Raw genomic sequence first — 16,277 nt, 5'->3', positions numbered from 1 at the left:
ATTATTTATTCTATATTCTATTAAATGGTTTTAATAAACAACACACTTGTGCATGTAATGGGTTAATTATCACTTGAACCTTTAAGAGTAAGCTATTTCGATTTGTTATTGTGAGTATTATTTTATTTTAAGCTACAAAATGTACTATACATTTCTGTCCATCGTGAGTTTGGAAATTCAATACCTCACGTCACAAGCTCTCAGACTTTCCGCTGAGCCAACGGAAGGCAAATAACAGTTGAACACACTTAACTGTTTTTATTACAGATAAAATTAAACCCATACATATTTACATACTTTCTGGCGACTTAATAAGTTAACAGTAATATTATACAAGTATCATGATTATCAATTTATATTCTTGAAACATGCATACGTATCTCACACCGGTATGTAATAAAAACAGTTAATAATAGGTCAAATTCATAGTTACCCTACTGGCTTCGTTAAAAGTCCCAGGCGCTTAGGAAAGTAGCAGATCTGTTTGCTTGTTTGTTTTGTATTTCATGCAAAGGTACATGAGGGCTATCTGCGCTAGCCGTCCCTAATTTAGCAGTGTAAGACTAGAGGGAAGGCAGCTAGTCATCACCACCCACCGCCAACTTTTGGGCTACTCTTTTACCAATGAACAGTGGAATTGACCAAACATTATAACGCCCACACGTCTGAAAGGGCGAACATGTTTGGTGTGACGGGGATTCGAACTCGTGACCCTTAGATTGCCAGTCGAGCACCCTAACCACCTGGCCATGCCGGGCCATTAGCAGAACGGAACAGAAGTTGTGCTTGTGTGTGTGTTTCTATGGGTTGGTGGTGAGCTTATTACATGGATTATTCTGAGGATGCATAATTAACACTGATATCTGGATTGAAATACTGTAATATTATGCTTAGAATTGATTTATAATTCTATGTGCTAGACATTTGTTTTAAAGACCAAATGGTTGTTGTTTAGGATAAATCAGCCTAAGAAGGATATGATGCTGGGGGGCGGGAGGGCTCACAAACGATTCTTATAGTATTAAAATTAGTTATTTTATGTGTTGTAAATCGATCACAGAAAATCTTTGTATTTCAAATATCAAAATTTAATGGTCGAAATTTGGATTAGATTGATTGTCTCAGGAAAGATGGGGTACGTGTATTCTACAGAAGCAAACATATATAGCATCTACAAAACAGGAGAAGTATAGTTGAAAAAGTTAAAAGAGAATATATGAAAACCACATAAAATTCTTATAAACGTATTAAAGCATGGAACATCCAGATGGATGAATAGGTGTTCTTAATAAATTTTATGATCCTGGGCTGTACTAAGTATTTTCCATTCATTTTAGCTTAAACAATAAGTTTACAAAATGTATCTTTTTTTTTCTCTGCAGTTTCCAAGGCTGGAACATAGTATTTCTCAACTAAGTTTCCAAGTTCAACTTTCCTTAGTTGATAGTTGAGTAGAGTGACGATTAGGCCTTTTTATCTAATTCTCTTGCAAGAACAACAATGTACCTGTAATTAACATGCCATGTTATTCTTATTAGCGAATTGGCAGTAGCTTTTGGTGGACTCGTTCACGACTTCCTCTGCTCATTGGCCAGTTTATCTAATAGACACCAATCCCGTTTTCTTGTGTCAGACCTGAGAGTTTAGTATTATATTTAATTTAAAACAGAGGTATAAGCTAGCAAATATGCTGCTTGCTTTCTTGAGAAAGCATGTATGGCATAATGGTTTTATTAGATATTCGAGAGAATTTTATACAGATACAACATTTTACATGACTTTTCAACTACACGAATTTTAAAGGGACTTTTGTAGATCTTTACATAGAATACCAGTTAGTTTCATCTTATCTTAAACAGTTTTCTTAATGGTTAAGCAAATATTACAGGAGAATTTTTATTCAAGTTCACTGCTGATATTTTTTTATGTGATTTTATTCTTCGGGAACACAAGTTCCCTCGCGACTTTAGGGTTAACTTCCATTGTTGTTTGTGTGAGAACCATTTGACTTTTGTCTGTAATTTAATTAAGCATTTGTTTGAGTTCGCTAGTAAGCGAATGCTTTTTTTAGAAGTTGCTTCATAGGACAGCGAACCATAGGTTTATGTTTAAAATATGATTTGTTATCGTTGAGATTACATCCGGGCGGAAAATTGGGTTTTTCAGAAGTTAAAGCAATTATTACTTTTATTGTGTCACATTTGAACTTCGGGATACTCTGTTTTAGTAAGTCTCTTTATAGTCAAAAAGTTATTTTTGCTGATACTAGCCACACACCCTTCTCTGGTCACACGAAAAAAATATACGTCTACTTGCCTACCATAACTTATGTTGTTGCATATTATATAATAGTATATTATTATTTGTTTTATAAACTGTGAAGATTTGTATTAAGTATTTGTTTCCCGTATAAACCTGTATCTTGTCTTATCCTTTCTGGCCCAACAATCACACCTATCGGGAAATACACCCGCATACAAGCTAGGCGAAAGTTCTATTTTGGTGGTTCCGGACTTTTCTACTCTGTTGGAAATGTTCGATACGTCATTATATCTAATGCGATTCACAGTTCAGTTCAATCCCTATGGTTGGTAAATTTGTTACTCACTTTGATGAAAATAGTTTAAATTATATAAACTAAGAGAAAAAACTGACACCAAGGTAAAAGATGTACTGTCGAAAAGTGTTTTAAAGTAACAGAGAAAGAAAATTCAGTTTCAAACCAGTTTCCTTTTGTACGTAAATATTTGGTAAAAGTATACGCCACAGTCAGTTTCAGCCTAAAAGATTCATACCCAATTAACAGATGTTTTTCACTAGTCTACTGTTTGTACATGTGCATAATGTAAAGGACATTGAAGTGGACAGCATCATAAAAGCTAATATTATAATACATTAACCACTGTTTTATTGGCAGTATGCAGTCCGGTTCTATTAGTGCAGTCAGTATCACTTTTTCGTTTTAGCTTGCTTGTATAGTTGCACTTTAAAAACACAGCTGCTTTTCTTCGAATCAGGCCTGAAGAACAGGTGGACAATGTGGTTAAAGGATCAGAGTAATTATGCACATGTGAATTATTCGAGCGAACTGAATTATTAATAAACAAAGCTAAGATTGGAGGTTTGCGTGCACACGTTAATATACGGGTTATTTTTACTGCAAATACTGAAACAGAGGTTCGTTTTATATGCATAGGGTTGCAGAAGGATTACGAGATCTACTTTATAGTCTACTATTTCTTTATAACATGTATAACCGAAAATGATAAAACCTTTTAAACCACGTGTATCTCCCCATCATAAGAGTGACAGACTCTAATTCTTCAGGCATAAAAAATAAAATGAAGGGTATTGCGTCCTGCACTCTTGTTTGATGGGTCTAACGAATGGCATATAATCGGGAAGGCAGATTACTGATACGCTGGAGTAAGTTTCAGTTAGAGAATATTAAATACATCCTAAAGCTGATCTCCTTATTTTAAATTTCAAGGAATATACCGGGCGCAACAACCAGATATGTGGGTCAGTTTCTGACTCTTGACGAACTGACCATGATACTAGAAACCATAGTGACGCCGCCGCTTTGAACGATCCTTCTATCAAGGACTTGACTGACCCAAACTTCTCAACTGACTTCAAACTACAACCGCTGCCAGAAAATAATAACCACGACGGTTTCCCAACAATAAAATAAATAAATAAATAAAATAGAAGACAGCGTCAGTAAAGAAAACGTCTGATAATAGTATTAAGACTGGTGATAAAAAACACCAACCACATAAGATACAATATACCTTAACACGAAAAAGAAAAAAATGCGATATTCCTGCTTTAATTATTGAGATGGCTCTACAGTCACTTAGAGATGGTTACTAAAACAAAAACGTTTTTCACTGATCTGCGATTTATAGATATATGAAGACTTCCGAAAGGAAGAATCATACTTAAGTGCGGTTTTCCCTAGGACTATGCCCACATTTTAGCTCACTGGCCAAATACTGTCATAAAAACGCCACAATATAAATACCTAAGATTACCACTTTACAGCCAGCCATCGTTATAAGATATATCGATTTCGACATTGAAGGTAACGAAATCACAATTGGCTTCAAACACTAGGTTACATACCCAACTTAAATAGAATGAATCATTTCTTTTAACACAAAACAAAATACACCACTAGTCAAAGTAATCCTCAGAATAAGTGAACAACATGACAAATTATTACAAGACGGTTGCACATTTTAAAACAATAACAAAACCAAACCCATAAAAACACCTTCCAGACAAATATTACTATACTAAAACTGCTAGAAGTTTGGGCACAGCAAGCCATGCTGTACTGCTCCGCTAGATATGCTGGCTACATGAGGTAGCCCAGTGCCGGAACGAACGAGATACTTCAAAAACTGATTTGCAAATTCACAATTATAATGATTGATATGCTAAGAAAAACCTTAGTAGGAGTAAAAGCTGTTGTGTGGAATGTATATAGAGTTTATATCTACCATTATGACACTAACTATATGTGGGGCACTCCACTGTACTTACGTATATGCATTGCTTCCACATAACCTGCTAACTTAATCTTCATTGTGCTTTAAGATAAATTTTTTCACTTGTATCAAATTTGATGGGTGTACGCCTGCAACTCTTATGACACAGGTTATGACTTGTAATTTCAACAACTAGAACACACAAGACCTGTCATTTTTAAAATGTGTTTTATAACTAATGCTTGTCTTGTTCATCATGTTTGTAAAATACGACTATTTCATCCGTACTATGTATGTGGACTTGTCATTTTAACTCATGCATTATTAACAGTGCTTCATTGTTTAACCCATACATCATCCATGGATTGCAAAGGCTGTTATTTTAACTCATGTATAATCTATAACATCTCATAGTTTAACCAATATATTATCTGTAGCGAATTACACAGACTGGACGAGATGTCATTTTAACTTTATAATAATCAATTTGCTTACTTGTTGAGCATTAAATCAAGGTATTTGCCTGGCATTTAATCCATTCATTATTTGTATAGCAATGTTCATACCTGTAGAGCCTATCACTTTACCTGCAGTATCCGATATCACTTTTGTAGAACCTGTTATTTAGTTTGTCATTTTCCTTCTCACCTTTATACGTTGAACTTAATAGTGTAATTGACATAACGCTTAAACCTGATATTGTAGCCTACATTGTAACTACAAAAAATAGTTATTTTAATGCGTTTCATATACATAGGTTGTTAATTTAAAAATAGTTAGAAATTAACACCATAGCCAACTGTAAGTAAGTTATGTCTTTATTCAATTTCCAATTAATAATGATATAAAGCTCATAATCTATAATAATAAAAGAGCCAAGATACTTGAAATTTTGCACACCCTGAGAGTATGCACTTGGGTATTATTACTTATTCACGTGCAACCGCAGCTTTTTGTGAGGTAAGCAAGTGAAAAACCATAGCTCTAAAAGCAAACAATCTAGAAACAAAACAAAACAGCACCAACAGCAAAGAGCTTAGACACCTGAAATTTTTATTAAATCTACCATGAGTGAGTGCACATGGATATTATTAACTATTTTATCCACGTCTATGAGCGCATGTGAATCTATTTAATGAAGCAAGGTAGAAAAACACACATAAAAAAGAAGTGGGACCTTATATTACAAATATAAATCACAGACAGATACAAACGTGTCTGTATATGTGTGACCGTCATAGCTACAACAGGAAAGAACCCAGAAAACTGAAATTTTGCATCTATACTACGTGGACCATGTGCACCTACTTAGGTATTGTTACTTATCTTATCCACGTGTGTGCTCGCATGCATGCCCGTGAGCATCTTTGTAATAAGGTAAGCTTGCAAAAAAAGAAAATAAGTGGTTCTTTATATTAGAAATCATAGATATAATCACAGACAGACACGCGCTGCGTGCGTATGTATCTTTTTAATAAAGCAATCGAGCAAAGAACCACATAGAAAAGAATAACTTCTAATATGTTGAAACCCCAGCGAATTTTGGTAATAATGCGTACTAACAATGTCTTTTATATCATGTTGCTTTGCAATAAATGTACAACCTAATATTGTTATTAAGAGACTATTTGCTGAAATATGAAATGAAATTTATAAACTACAAAATTATAGAAATATTTGTTATTTTCCAATTTAGAGGCTTCGTTACTTAAAGAAGTTTTTTATTATTTATTTCCATTCATTAAGTTTAAAATCGTAGGGCAAGACAGAAGGAAGGTTACCTTTATAAATAGGTCATATCCCATAAAGGGTTATAAGGGCTATAAAAGGGCTATAATTTTATACTAAAATGAGTTCAGAATACATACACTGATATAATCTTCCAGAATAAATCAACCTAATAATCCGAGTAAAGCTGTGTATTTTGCTTAGTTTACAATAATAAAAGGGCGTGTCTGTTAGCCTATGTGTTTGTGTGTGATCGCCATAGCTCCAAGAGGAAAGAAACCCGCAATGTTATACCCATACTGAATGGACCCTGAGGATGTGCACCTGAGTATTATTAATAATCTTATCAACGCGCTTGTGCGCAACGTTTTAATGAGGCAAGCTAACGAAAACCCACAGAGAAAAGAAGTTGTTCCTTATATAACAGCTTGCAACATATATAGAAAAGCCTGTGTGTTTTGGTGACAATTGACTCCAACAATAACTTTTATGCCGTGTTGGTTAGCAAAAATATATAGATTATGTTTTTATGCCAAAATGGGTTCAGAATACACAGTCTATCAACCTACTAACATATGTATAAGTGTATGTCTCTCAAATACAATATCCATCTACATCTGGAGGTCTATAAAAATACGCATACATATTAATGTATCAGTATTTGGATATTCATTTACTTAGCAGTTGTCGCATGCTCGCTAAAGAAACAGATTCTAACAGTATAGACAATCATTCTATGGTGAAAGTTTATTAAGCCATGGTATAGATGAAGCTAAGCACTTTGGATTTCCCCAACCCCAATAAACTAAACAGTAAACGCTTGCACATAAGTATAGTCTTTACAAAACTATTCTCACAACTTCGTTACTAATGTTTAAAAACGTGCTTTTGTAAACAAACATTCCATTAGCTTTTATTTGATTAAAATGACTTAACATATTTGTATGGAGTTAATGTACATCGATTTTTCAAATCGGCATTTCTAGGTTCTTTAGCCTGTTCGGGCGCATGCGTCGTGTTAAAGTCTTCGACTGAAACCGACAGAAGTATTGCCCAACTTAAAAACACAGAAAAGACATAGTTACGGAACGCATTTGGTGTTGTTATATTAAATGAAGTACGTGATACATGTTATTTATTCATCTGAAAAGAAAAGGCATGGAAGGAACTGACTGTAGTAATCTGAAGTAAGTACTAGTATTTCTATGAAATATATAGTTTGTTGTCATTTTTCTAGTTTGGGTTTATTTTTATTTCTTAGTGCATGGTTTGTTCTAGTGTAATGTACTGGAATCTTTTATTGTTATTTGTAGTGTTTTTTTTTGTTTCTTTTTAACTTCTCGAAGTTTTCATTATAATTTGCCAGAAATTTTCTGTTAGCTGCCTTTGCAGTCCGTTATAAACGAGGAAGGGTCCAGCATAGCCAGGTGATTAGGGTAATCGACTCATAATCCGAGGGTTATGGGTTCGAACCTCTGTTATACTAAACATGTTCGCCCTTTCAGCCGTGGGGGCGTTATAATGTGACGATCAATCCAACTATTCGTTGGTAAAGGAATAGCCCAAGAATTGGCGGTGGGTGGTGATGACTAAGTGCCTTTCCTCTAGTCTTACACTACTAAATTAGGGACGGTTTGCGGAAATGGCCTTCGTAGCTTTGCGCAAAATTCAAAACAAACAAACAATGAACGAGAGTTTATGTACTTCTAAGTAAGTTAATGCTTATTTTAATGCTCTTAAATGTTTTTTATGACTTGTTTGCTAGTTAAGTTTAGGTTATATCAAAGAAGATTGGTATTTTTATATAAAATCCTTAGAACGCGTTTATATATCAATGAGGTGATACTTTTTATCAATCCGCCCATGTGTTACAGAGAAAGAATTTAAGAGAGTGTTAAGTTACAAAGAAATTTACAAAATTTTGAGGCACATGCACATTCACTTTTGACATAGAAGAAAGGGAGCAAAGGTAAAATAATAATTTAGAAAAGTGTTGTTATACACATATCCTCATTTTTACTTTTTTAAAAACACAAACTTTACGGTAGCGTGAAAGATAATCAACATGGTATATAATGTTAAATTTGCTAAAAAGAAAAAAATAATTTAACAGTTACATAAGTAGTTTTACACTGTTACTAATTAAGTATCTTTATTTATCTATACCTATCTAACTTGTCGAATTTTAGTGCAGTGTCTAAATGATAATAAAATGTTGTCTGACATTATTCTGTTTTTCTTACTTTTAATATAAACAATAAAATAAAACTACTTTCATCGATTGTTTGTTTTATTATTAAGCATAAGACTACACATTGTGTGTGCTCACCACCGCTATCTAAACCTGGGTTTTAGAGACATAAGCCCTTAGACTTACTACTGATTTGGTAAAGTGAGAAATGGAGCGAAAACTTTGTGAAAGAAAGCAGGTAACAGCTTGGCCTTCACTGTGTAGCTTTGATATCACACCCCGAGCACAAAGCCAAAGGTTTGCCTAGAACCTTGTTCGAGTAGTTCAAGTTCAAATTCAAGGATATACAGTCATGTAAAAAGTTAGGACACCCTATGAAAGCTATTTTTGTAACATTTTTGGATATATAAATATTTAATCTCAATTTTAACAATACCGAGAGATTATAGGAATATAACTAAACAATTAAAACTGAAGAAAAGACTTTTCAAGATCTTCTGTAAATGTAATTCTAGAAAAATGCATATTCTAACTGAGGAAACGTTTATTCCAACTTAAAATGGCTCAACTCACACACAGGTGTATCACACCAGGTGCATATGATTAGAAGATCGTTACGCAGCATTTTGAATGAGGCTTGCCCTATTTAAACTTCTGACATTTAGTTCGGTGTGCTCCTGACTGTTGAAGTGAGAGTGAGCACCATGGTGAGAGCAAAAGAGCTGTCTGAGACCTTCAGAAAGAAAATTGTAGCAGCTTATGAACCTAGTAAGAGATTTAAAAAGATCCCTAAGGATTTTGAAATCAGCCATTCCACTGTCCGGAAAACAGTCAAGAAGTGGAGGGCTTTCAAAACAACTGCCAACATGCCCAGGTCTGGTCATCCAAGCAAGTTCACCCCGAGAGCAGACCGCAAGATGATAAAAGAGGTCTCCATACACCCTAACATGTCATCACAAGACCTACAGCAGGCTCTGGCTACTGTTGATGTAAAAGTGCATACCTCTACCATCAGAAAGAGACTGCACAAGTTTAACTTGCGTGGAAGGTGTGCAAGGAGGAAATCTTTGCACTCAAAGAGAAACATCAAGGCCAGACTGAAGTTTGCCAGAGAGAATGTAGACAAAGACCAGGACTTCTGGAATAATGTTCTTTGGACAGATGAGTCCAGAATTGAATTATTTGGACCCAGAACAGAGGACATGTGTGGCGTAAACCAAATACGGCATTCCAGGAAAAAAACTTCATACCTACTGTGAAGCATGGAGGCGGAAGTGTCACGGTCTGGGGCTGCTTTAAGAACCTGGACACCTCACAATCATAGAATCCACCATGAATTCTACTGTGTATCAGAGGGTGCTTTAGGATCATGTGAGACCATCTGTACGAAAATTAAAGCTGAAGCGGAACTGGACCCTGCAACACGGCAATGACCCAAAATATACCAGTAAATCCACCAAGGACTGGCTGAAAACTAAGAAATGGAGAGTCCTAGAATGGCCAAGTCATAGTCCAGATCTTAATCCCATTGAGATGCTGTGGAGTGACTTGAAACGGGCTGTACATGCAAGAAACCCCTCAAACATCTCACAGCTGAAAGAATTCTGCATTGAGGAATGGAGCAAACTTTCTTCAGACCGATGTCAGAGACTGGTAGATAGCTACAAGAAGCGTCTCACTGCAGTTATTTCAGCCAAAGGGGGTAACACTAGCTGTAAGGGGGTAGGGTGTCCTAACTTTTTCCTCAGTTAGAATATACATTTTTGTAGAATTACATTTACAGAATATCTTGAAAAGTCTTTTCTTCAGTTTTAATTGTTTAGTTATATTCCTATAATCTCTCAGTATTGTTGAAATTAAGACTAAATATTTATATATCCAAAAATGTTACACAACTACACAGGCTTTCATAGGGTGTCCTGACTTTTTCACATGACTTTACCTTAAACCTTGTTCAAGTATTCCGAGTTCGAAAGAAATGGTAAATCTAGAACCTTGTCAAATATTCCAAGTTCAAAGTCAAAGGTGTACCTAGGGTTCATATATATAAAAGTTTTTGTATAATATTCACTGCCTAAATTTCCGGAAAGCAGATAAAAAAATTAATACTCTGTAATGTGTTCTGCAACCATACAACACTTTGAAATGATAACTGAATAGTAAGTTGGATTATCTTGAATTGTGGAAAGTAAATGTCGTGTATAGGTTTTTGTGATTGAAATAAATTATATTCATTACATACGTAGTAGTTGTGTTTAGGAACATCACTAAAACTGCTACTGATTGTTACCATATTTTGGGTGCATTAATTAATATTTTAATTTCAGTGGCAGAACAAAACAAACAGAGAAATTAATTTGTCGTTCTGTAAAACTGAAACTCTTTCTCATAACATTAAATGTAGTTTTCTAACCGTAGTTTTCTATGCAGTTAGTGGTTAAATCAGTTTTAGTTTTTTAGCTGATATTATAATCATATTCTGATATGAGTGGATTCATCATATAGTTTATTTATTCTGAACAAAGAGCAATTTGTCAAAACGTCGTGCTCAAATAAATCGATATGTGAAAACTGATTTTATAGTGTGTGCTATTGTACTGGCATAAGTATATAAGTTAATGAAATTCTCAAATAAAACATTCTTTCCATTTCATATATTCCCTTCTTTTAAACTATATGGAAGCACGAACTTCACTGTCGCGAACCCAAGAGTTCTACGGACCATAGGCTGAGAACCACAGTTACAACTGTCTATAAGTAAATCTCTTATTCAAGTGGATTATTGTTTACCAAATGTATAGAGTAATATCTGTTTACTTCATTAATATCTAATTATGGATGGATTTTATGGGAGATATTCTGGATATATTTAGGTACATTGTGGACCTTCGTTTTCATATTGTTGGTCCATTTAAACATATGTTTATGATCCATGTAACGTATTGGAGAAACAGACAAAAAAAAAAAAAAGAAAGAAAACAAAGGTTGAGAGCGAGGTTATCTGATATTGTTTGTTTTAGAACCTTCCATCCAGGAAGTTTTGTTAATTAAACAGGATTGTAGTGAAACCTAAACCAAAAATGAATAAAGGTTAAAGGGAGATTTTCTCTCAATGATAAGAGATGTTATTTTACATTTCTCAATTTTTATGCGAGTCTTTCACAAAGCTCAGTAGAGTAAATAATCACCGGTTTTCTTGACGTACAGACATGTTATATACGTATAATACCATCTGGAAAATTTTCTCTCAGGGTCAGCCGTAAGTAGCTTCGTTTAGGAAACGTTTATCCGATCCGTTAAACATGAATGTTTCTGAAAATGTAAGTATTGAAAATATCCTTTACAAGGAAGTTTCTTAAACTTTTCTAGAATGAATTCTAAGGCCCTTAGTTTTAGGGCGTGGCTTGAAAACCATAATTTTATATATTTTGTAGAATTTCGACTAGTACATAAATATCATTTATAAAAACTTACGTTCGCCCGTCCAATGCGTCCCCCTCTCCCAGTGTCTCAGCGGTAGCTCTGAAAGCATATAAAGTTAAATTCAGGGTTTCGATACCTGTAATAAGCACAGCACAGCAGACAGTCTATTGCATATCTTTGCGCTTAGCAACAAACGAACAAATGAACCGTTATTGCTATGAATATAAAGAAGAGAAAAACAAATACGCGATAAACAAACGTATACGTGCAATGTCTACCAAGAGCTACTTTTATGGATTCGTGTGTATGCGTTGTTAAAATTGAAAATAATTTGCCACTGTAATTTTTTAAAAGTCATAATCTTCGTCTTATGTTGTGTCATCAAAATGATTTGTAAAAGAAAATTTTCAGAGTATCGTTTTTGTTGTTTTATGCTAATAAATATAAGTTATAATATTATATGTTAAAGACAGTGAACGTACACTTAGCGTGTTTAAACATGCTTTGTTTCTGTGGTTTGAATAGGTTAGCCCACAGTCGCACGGTGATATGTCTTTGGACATACTACTCTAAAAATCAGGTTTTGATATCCCGATAAGCAGAACATTGTGTAAATTTGTACTTAATTACAAGAAAAACTGACTAGGTGCTTTTGTGCAATTTTCTAAAATGTTATTCAATACATTCAGTGTTTTAATGAATTCTGAGAAGTCTGTCAGAGAGAAATCTTAAAAAGAACACGTCTCGATTTTCTTGTGGTTAGATAAGAGCGCGAATATACTATATACGTTGTCGAATTTTAGACACATTCTTCTAGTAATATAAAATTTAAATAAAATGTTATGTTCAGAGTGAACGTGAATATTGTGTGAATACTAGCTTCAACATCTTCATTTTTTGTCAGTTACTTATGAGTCACGCGTTTTTAAAAGAGAAGGTCAGGTGCAGGGCATGGATGACAATTATAGAGGAATTTAAAGAGCAGTGTTATTTGTTGAGATCATCCCTACCGGATAATAACATACAATAAACAACTACGGAAATGTAAAACAACAATAACAAAAAGCAATAAACAAAGTCTACTTAGGTAAACGCATGTTTAGTAGTTACATACCTACTTAGAAGGGACAAATTAAACGCATGTTTAATAGTTACATATCTACTTACAAGGGACAAATTTCTATGTACTAATATAGCTCTGGGACAAAATCATGGTGGTTATCATACAAATAGTCGTTACTTATTACGACTGGCTTGCTAAAAAAATGTGATTATGACATCTCATGAACCATCGTGGGATACTTATAATATTATCCTTGTCTGGTTATTTGCCTTTAATATAACAACATTTCTAGATTAATAGCTGTAGACTACATTGCTATTAATAACTAATATTGATCCAATAAACGCGTAGGTTTAGGTTTTTTCTTTCTTTCCGTTGGCTTGTTGAAATTTATATTAGTCGGTGCTTTTTCCGCTGTTCTAGTTTTTATATATATGTTTTTTTCCGTACTCAAATACAAGTTCTGTATTTGTTCACAATATAGTCTCAGAGATTAATTCACCCTCGAAGAAGTAAGCTACGACTAACAAAAGAGTTAATCAAGTTCCTTGCTTTGTGATTCATGTAATCAGAAATTAAACTTCACCAATGTTGTATGCACATCAAATGTAGCTTAGATCATATCATACTCATTTTCTCACAAATTTCTGTTTTCTTACTGATAACTTGATGTTTTTCTTTTTGCATTTTGTACTTTCAATAGTTTAAGCCATTTCTTCGTAGTATACATATTACTGTATTTAGGGTTTTGAATGTCACAATCTTTGCCTTAAAATACGATGAATTTTGAGAAATATATGTACAGCAAAATTTAGATAAAAGTAACAGAAACAAGTTTATTCCACACAAGTGGATAGCAAAAGGTAGTTGATAAAAATTATTCTTTTTAAGGTGTGTGTGTGTAAAATAACAACGTTATTATAAACTTAATGTTCTTTTTGGAGTTGCTTTTCAAGTAATACAATGAGTTGCAAAAAATATTCACCCCCACTTGCAAAGTTACTGCATTTTGTTGCCGACTTTACGTGCAATCACGAAATTTTCGAATGTGTCTTTATATTTAGAACCTACACAATCTACTTCAAACTGGGAAAGAAAAACACTGATATTATGTAAATAAGTTAACTCTTCAAAGAAAATTAGGATCTTTTCAATTGCATAAGTATTTAACCCTTTTGCTACGGCAACCCCAAATCAATTAATGTAGAAAATATTAGTTTGAAAGGTCATCAGATTAGTGTAATGATCTATTTCTGTGTGTAATCAAAGTGGTTTAACTTGACTTCAGAGTAATTACATCTGTTCAAGCCACAACTTACAAAGTGATACGACAAATCAATCATTAAGACAAAGGAGTTTTCCAAACAAGTCAGGGTTGAAGTGATAGAGGAACACAGACCAGACGAAGGTTACAAGAAAATTTCAAAATTGTAAAATCGCTGATTATTCCTTTCAGTATGGTAAAATTCATCATTAAAAAGTGAAATCTACTTTATATCACTCGGTCACTACCTATATCAGGTCGATCTTTGAAACTAAGCAACCAGGCAAGCAGGAAATTGGTTAGGGATGCCACTGTCATTCCAGTAGTGATTTGGAAAGATTTGAAAAGTTTCGTGTTTGAAACACAAGTCAGTGTTCATACATCGACAATATCCCGGTCTCTACACAAAGTTGTACTGTATGGGCAGATTGCAAGAAAGAAGTCTTTACTAAAAAAGAGTCATCTTAAATCTCGTACGCATTTTGCGACAAAGCATGTAACTGATACTGTAAACATGTGGCAGATAGTTTTGTGGTCAGACAAGACAAAGATCCTTTTGGTCTAAATTCAGAATGTTACATTTGGCACAAGCCCAACACATCAGTCAGTCAATACCATCCCAAATGTCAAGCCAGGTGATGTTATGGGTCACTTCTCTTCAGCAAGAATTGGGAAGCTTATCACTTAAGACGAATGGTGGAGAGTACAGACGAATCCTAGAGAAATACCTTCCTGAGGCAGCCAAGAAACAAAAACTGGGTTAAAAGTTACATTTCATTAGGACAATGGCTTGAAGTTGAGGCCAAAACCACATTGGAGTGGTTTCAAAAGAAGAAAGTAAAAGTCCTGGAATGACTCGGTTAAGGTTCTGGCTTAAATCCAATTGAAAATTTACAGCGAGACTTGAAGATTGTAGTCCATCAACGATCCCAAAGAACTTGTCATAATTTTAGCGAAAAAACAGGAAGAATGGGTGAAAAAACTCACATTAACCTATTGTATAAGGCTGGTAGACACCTACCCAAGAAAACACACAACAGAATTTATTGATATAGTTCTTCAAAGTCACATGATTACATATAGAGGAACTGCCTTGTTCAAATTAATGCAACTTACTTAATGGTTTTTAATTTTTATATACTGTTTTCACATTTGCAAGTATATATATATTTAGTACAATATGTATTTTAAATCACTTTGTATTTTTAGATCCATTATTTCTTTCAGCAAAGCATCATCAAAACAGAGAACTCCTTTCAGTTGTGGATTAATGATCTGGAGATGTGTCAACCTCTTCATGTCATTGTTTTTCTTCTTTGCCACATGTGCCCAGGTATAGATTTTATTCTTATTTTCCTTGGCACCATTTTCAAGTATTTACTATTTAAGTATTAATTAGATTTTTTTGAATAATAGTAATTTGACTTAGAAATGTCAAAATTTCCTCTTATGCATTAAATGTTTTTACGTAACAACTCAAAATGTGTATATATATTAGTATAAGTATAACGTTATCTATTTGTCAATAAAATTCATTACTCTTGAGTTGTGTTTTAATCCAGCGACAAGTGAGATCTCTAGTTAGTCAGTATAAAACTGTATACACTTTACAATACGTTCTTAATGAATGCTGTAGCTTTCTATAGAAGAAAAATATTTTAATTTTTTTGACTGTTAAAGACGAAAATCGGTATATACAAATTATTTGATATATCAGCATTGAATGAAACCGCTTGACAAAAACAATACACTTGTAAAGATTTTCCTTTACCTAATGGTGGGGTTATCATTGGCAACTCACTAACATAATGTTAGTTGCTGCTGTGTCCTCTTTATACATAGGCTTGGTTTGTTTGTGGCAAACCTTGAAAACCCAGGTTAAAATGGACTCAAGGACAAGAATGTCAATATAGTGTTTAATAGATAAGACTAAAACTGAACATGGTCTAATAAAACTTCCTATGTGCAACATATCCAATATCCAATTTTACATTTTACATTTAAAAAACAACATTTTTTTCTACTTCTTCATGTGCTTTTTTTCATACAAAGAGGCGTGAGCTCATGCTTGATTCATTCATTTGTGTTGATATCCTGTACGTATATCATCAG

At 33.9% G+C, this 16,277-nt stretch overlaps 1 protein-coding gene across 24 annotated transcripts in view; it reads left to right on the top strand.

The window, feature by feature from the left end:
- The window catches only part of LOC143225154 (transmembrane protein 220-like), a 111,517-nt gene that overhangs the window by 71,502 nt on the left and 23,738 nt on the right, over positions 1-16,277 (top strand). For 16 of the 24 annotated variants that reach the window (XR_013013647.1, XM_076454086.1, XM_076454078.1 and 13 more), the window contains one exon: positions 15,393-15,498. Coding sequence is in view for 23 of the 24 variants with exons in the window: in XM_076454086.1 (XP_076310201.1) it covers positions 15,393-15,498 (106 nt within the window). In the remaining variant the exon portion in view is untranslated. Of the gene's footprint in view, positions 1-7,016; positions 7,412-7,851; positions 7,935-11,666; positions 11,736-15,374; positions 15,499-16,277 lie in introns of those variants that run through there. The other 8 variants (XM_076454096.1, XM_076454091.1, XM_076454093.1 and 5 more) reach the window with 8 other exon arrangements.

This window comes from Tachypleus tridentatus, chromosome 9 (assembly GCF_004210375.1).
Source record: "Tachypleus tridentatus isolate NWPU-2018 chromosome 9, ASM421037v1, whole genome shotgun sequence".
NCBI classification, from domain to species: Eukaryota; Metazoa; Arthropoda; class Merostomata; order Xiphosura; family Limulidae; genus Tachypleus; species Tachypleus tridentatus.
The sequence above is the reverse complement of the archived record's forward strand: the minus strand, read 5'-3'. Positions and strand labels throughout refer to the sequence as shown.